At 54.3% G+C, this 5,257-nt stretch overlaps 1 protein-coding gene across 1 annotated transcript; it reads right to left on the bottom strand.

Annotated features, from left to right (window-relative positions):
* Positions 1-300: 300 nt before the first annotated feature.
* Positions 301-3,582, bottom strand: Znf211 (zinc finger protein 211). Its single transcript, XM_042683302.1, is given in 9 exon segments — positions 301-715; positions 717-783; positions 786-914; positions 917-1,004; positions 1,006-1,184; positions 1,187-1,278; positions 1,280-1,638; positions 1,640-1,713; positions 3,374-3,582. Coding segments are annotated over 9 exon segments (1,509 nt in total). The 5' UTR covers positions 3,480-3,582.
* Positions 3,583-5,257: the final 1,675 nt, after the last annotated feature.

The raw sequence follows: 5,257 nt of genomic DNA on the forward strand, positions 1-5,257 counted from the left end.
TTCCTCTGGGGTCACAGGTATCAAACTGGGTCAAGTTCATGTCCTGTTTCAAGAATGGGATGGCATGAGGGTCAGCAAGCGGCAAAAAGGCAGGTCATTTTCCCCGACATGTGACAGTGATGATGTCACACTGTGTGCCCTTGGTGGAGATGGCAGTAAAATGGCTCTGCCTAGAATGGCAAGGGACTGCACAGGTTAGAAGGGGCAACCTCTTCTTAAAGCCTCTGAGTGCCTGGAACTTCAGTCTGGGGTGGGCGGTTCTCCCACGTGGTCTCATCTGGTATCATGACACTAGGAAAGCTAATGCTTTACTCCAGTGTGGACTCTCCGGCATTGAATGAGGATAGACCTGCAGGCGAAGCCTTTCCCAGTCACGGCGCTGGTAGGGCTTTTGTGTGTCCAGCTGCCAGTGCTGAATAAGGCTGGATTCTGGCTGAAGCACTTCCCGCAGTCAGTGCACTGGTAAGGCCTTTCTCCAGTGTGAATCCTCAGGTGTTTGATAAGGTTAGATTTGCAGCTAAATGACTTTCCACACTCCCTGCACTCCATGGGCCTTTCCTCAGTGTGAACTCTCTGGTGGGTCTTAAGGTTAGAGCTATGGCTGAAGGACTTCCTGCATTCCCTACATGCATAGGGCTTTTTCCCCATGTGGACTTTCCAATGTGAACTGAAGCTGGAGCTTTGCTTAAAAGACTTCCCACATTTACTGCACTGCGATGTGGAGTCTCTGGTGGTGGATGAGGCTGGAGCTGCGGCTAAAGGCTTTCCCACACTCACAGCACTTTCTCCAGTGTGGATGCGCTGGTGGTAGATGAGCCTAAAGTTTTGGCTAAAGGACTTCCCACATTCTCTGCACTCGTAAGGCTTTTCTCCAGCATGGACTCGCTGGTGCTGAATGAGGTTGGATCTTTGGTAAAGAATTTCCCACATTCTCTGCACTCGTAACGCCTTTCTCCAATGTGAACTTTCTGGTGGCTGTTGAGGCTGTAGATCTGACCGAAGCCACTTCCCACACTCACTTCACGAGTAAGGCCTCTCTCCAGTGTGGACTCGCCAGTGTATCACGAAGCTGGAGTAGTAGGTAAAACACTTTCCACACTCGCTGTAAGGCCTGACCTCACCGTGCACTTTCTGGTGCTGGATGAGGTTACACCTTCATGTACAGGCTTTTCCACACTTGTGGACTCAAAAAGCCCTTCCCTGATGAGGACTCTCTGGTCCTGAACAAATGTGCTGATGTGGCTGAAGGTTTTCTTACATTTTCCCCAGCATGATGACTTTTCCACTGTGCAAGGCCACCCCACACTTGTCACCACTGGTTGGGTTCTTTCCTGTGTCTTGTTGATGAGGGAACACCACACTGGGTGAGAAGCCCTTGGCAATTTCTTTGCAGGTGAAAGTTTCCCTGACACGCGGATTGTACGTGAGTCTATCCACACAGCTTCCAAATGGCAGCTCTCTGACATGCTGCCGGTGATGCTGTAACCCTGCTGTGAGGTATGGCTGTGCCTTGTATGTGTACGGCTTCTTCCTGCTGTGTGTCCCATGGTGCTGAGCTGAGTGAAAAATACCTCTCAAGACAGGGCCATGCATTTCACAGGAGCACTCATTCTGGAGAGCTGAACCTGGAGAGCAGGTCCCGGACCTGCGACAATCCCACAGAAATGCTTGGCTCGGAAGGTGCCCCGTCATGCTTCACTTCTAAGGAGCGACCTGGAAACAGGAGCAACAGTTACCTACATGTTGCTTTCATTAGTGAGAGGAAACAGAATCTCACATGGACACTTGGTACAGAAAAGAAGCAGACCATAGGGCCATTTGTCACAAAAGAGTTGAGGTCAGGTTGAAAAACACAGCTGCCCTGTAGTACCAGGCCCCTAAAGTCACAAGCAGAATAAATCTTCCCCAGGAAAGGACACAGGAGTAAGGTGTGGCTGCTACAACCATATGATTTTCAACAAAGATATTCAAAATATAATATGGAGCCCAGCACCAGTGGCTCATGCTTGTAATCCTAGTTACTCAGGAGACTGAGAACTGAGAATTACAGTTGAAAGTCAGCCCAGGCAGGAAAGTCTGTGTGGCTCTTATCTCCAATTAATCACCAAATAAACTGGAAGTGGAGTCAGAGAACTGGTGGACACAAGTCTCAAAGACCAGCAGCCCCAAATGCAGGTAGCACAAAGGTTGTATGGGCCAAAATCATACAAGGTGTGTGGAATCAAACCCAACAAAAGTGTAATACATGAGCAAAGCGAACCAAATAAGGACACTTAAACCTAACAGAAAACCATCTAGGGAAACATGTAGGGAAAGCCAGCCTGAGCAAGAAAGTTCATGAGACACTTATCTCCAATTAGCCACCAGAAAACTGGAAGTGGTGCTGTGGCTCAACGTGACAGAATGCTAGCCTTGAGTGAAAAAGCCCAGGGAGGGCTGGGAAGATGGCTCAGTGGTAGAGTGCTTGCCTTGCATGCATGAGGCCCTGGGTTTGATTCCTCAGCACCACATAAGCAAAAAGAAAAAAACCAGAAGTGGCGCTGTGGCTCAAGTGGTAGAGCGCTAGCCTTGAGCTGAAGAGCTGAGGGACAGCGCCCAGGCCCAGAGTTCAGGCCCCACGACCGGACCCCCCCCCCAAAAAAAAAAACAAACCCAGGGACAGCATGCAGACCCTGAATTCAAGCCCCACAACTGTCACCCCCCCCCCCCACACACAAAAAAGATACAGCAAGAAATATTCAACATCTTTGGTCATAAAAGGAATGCAAATCAAAACTATCCCAATACTGCATTTCACCCCAGTCAGAATGGCAGCAATTAAAAGAAAACAAAACAAAAACCAAGGGGCTGGGAAGATGGCTCAGTGGTAGAGTGCTTGCCTTGCATGCATGAGGCCTTTGGTTCGATTCCCCAGCACCACATAAGCAGAAAAAGCCAGAAGTGGTTCTGTGGCTCAAGTGGTAGAGTGCTAGCCTTGAGCTGAAGAGCTGAGGGACAGCGTCCAGGCCCAGAGTTCAGGCCACACGACTAGCAAAAACAAAACAAAACAAAACAAACACCACCAACAAATGCTGGCAAGGATGTGGGGAAAGAGGAACCTTTATAAACTGTGGGTGGGAGTGGAAATCATGGAAGGTCCTCAAGAAACAAACTATAGGCCTAGCATATGATCCTGGACATAGAGAAAGAATGCAAACCAGCACACAGTGGCCACACATGCATGCTATGCATGCTATCTAACTGTGGCATCGGCCCAACTGTCATGTTCTCCCCTCGGCCAGGCCCTCTCTGAACCCATTTCAGCCAGTAGGCAGGAGTCCTGAGCACTCTGCCCATCCCAGAGGTCCTTTCTAGGTGAGAACCGGGAACTTACCCAGGGACGACGTGAGGGCCAGGTTCTCCAACATCACAGAGAAGTACAGGTGTCTCTGAGCCTCATCAAGAAGATTCCACTCCTCCCAAGAGAAGTACATGGCCATGTCTTCGAAGGACACGCTGTCCTGGCAAGGCAGGGGCTGCTGAGAGCACGAACTGCTATACTTTGGGAGGTCCACAATCCATATCCCACACAGCGACCCCCCCCCCCCCCAAGGCCATCCTCCTCTGGGGCTCCCGAACTCTGAGGAGACATTAGACCCTGGTCCCTGCTCAATCCTTCTGTTCGCCGCCGTCTTCACTCACGTGGTTTTCCTTTCTGCAACCCAACAACTGGTTAACACCTGGGCAGACCGCCTCCCTCTTCGGATCTAAAATTCTAAGTGGTACGGGGTTCTCCATCCCAAGGTCGAGGGGAAGCAGGCGAGGAGTCCCGGCCACTATAGACCTTGGGAGAACGTGGGTGGGCAGTGACGGGCTGGGCCGCTCTCCACGTACCACCACGGGTTCCAACGGCACTTCCGCAGCCATGGGGCCCCGCGGGGATGGGCAGCCCACGGGGGACGGGGAACACGGGGGCCTCTGCTCCCCAGGGCCGTCCTTGCCTTGCTCTGTCCCGGTAATATCGGGGCGCCTGTCCAACCTCCATGCGACCTCCGGCTCGCCGTGCGGCCGTGCAAGGCGCATCCACCGCGCCTCGCCTCGGATCTGCTTCCACCGGACGAACTCCAGGCCCGGTCTCGGATGGTGTCCCTCTCTTGTTCGGAATTCTCGGCGGTCCACGGGTCCGAGTGCTCGGCTGACCACGGCAGGTCTGCATCCACCTCGCCGCGGTCCCCGCCGGGTCCAGGGGCTCAGCCGGATCCCCGAACCTCCGCCCGCCCCGCGCCCCGGGACCCAGACCTCGGAACGAGGGTACCGCCCACAGGCGCCGGTGGGGCTGGGACCGACCTCGGTGGGGCCTGCGCCTGGCCACGGCCGACCTCCCCGGAGCCGCCTCAGGGTCCGGACCCGGCCGTCAGTCAGCTCGCTCTCGATGCTGCAAACCGAGGGACGTCAGAGAGCGGACCCCGGGGCCGGCGAAGATGACGTCCCCGAAGGCGCCGGAGGCCCCGCCCTACCTGCTCTCCACGCTGCAAACCGAGAGACGTCAGAGCGACAACCCCGGGGCCGGCGAAGATGACGTTGCCGAAGGCGCCGGAAGTCCCGCTCCGGAACCGCGCGCCCACGGGGCGTACCAGCCCAGGCTGGCTTTGAACTGCTGTCCTCGGAGTTCAGCCTCCTGAGTCGCTCGGGTGACGGTCGCGAGCCACCGGCACCTGGCGAACTGGTGTTGACCAGAATCTCCCACCATTGTGGAGAACACAGACTGGGCCCCGAGAATCCATTACGAAACATCGATTTTCCTCACTCTGCTGGCGAAGAACTGGGAGATGCGGGTATCGGTGAGGATGAGCACGAAGGGGCTGAGTGCAGGGAAACACGAGGCCACGAGCACAGAGGTGTTCACCACCCACTGGCCGCGGTGCGCAGCCAGAGTGGTCCAAACGGTCAGAAAGGCGTAGGAAGCGTAGAAGGTGACGAAGGAGCAGGCCAGGATGAGGATGGTGCGCATGGCTCTGATCTCATGGGGGTGCCTGCGCGTCAGGCTGTGAATGTGCCGCAGCCTCCGTCTGTGTCTGTGCAGGACGAGCACCATGGAGCTGCTGGCCCAGATCATGAAACTCAAACTCATCAAGTCAGGTGAGAAATATAAGAGTGTGTAGAGCGAGCTGTATCTCTCTGGCATATCCCAGGAACAGTAACCATGCTGCGTTCCCATGCTGAGATTGTTCTCGCTCAAAGGACCATGTATGATTAAATGAAGGAAGGAATTTATCAG

This window comes from Dipodomys spectabilis, unplaced genomic scaffold, assembly GCF_019054845.1.
Source record: "Dipodomys spectabilis isolate Male_0828 unplaced genomic scaffold, ASM1905484v1 ptg000080l, whole genome shotgun sequence".
In the NCBI taxonomy this organism is placed as follows: domain Eukaryota; kingdom Metazoa; phylum Chordata; class Mammalia; order Rodentia; family Heteromyidae; genus Dipodomys; species Dipodomys spectabilis.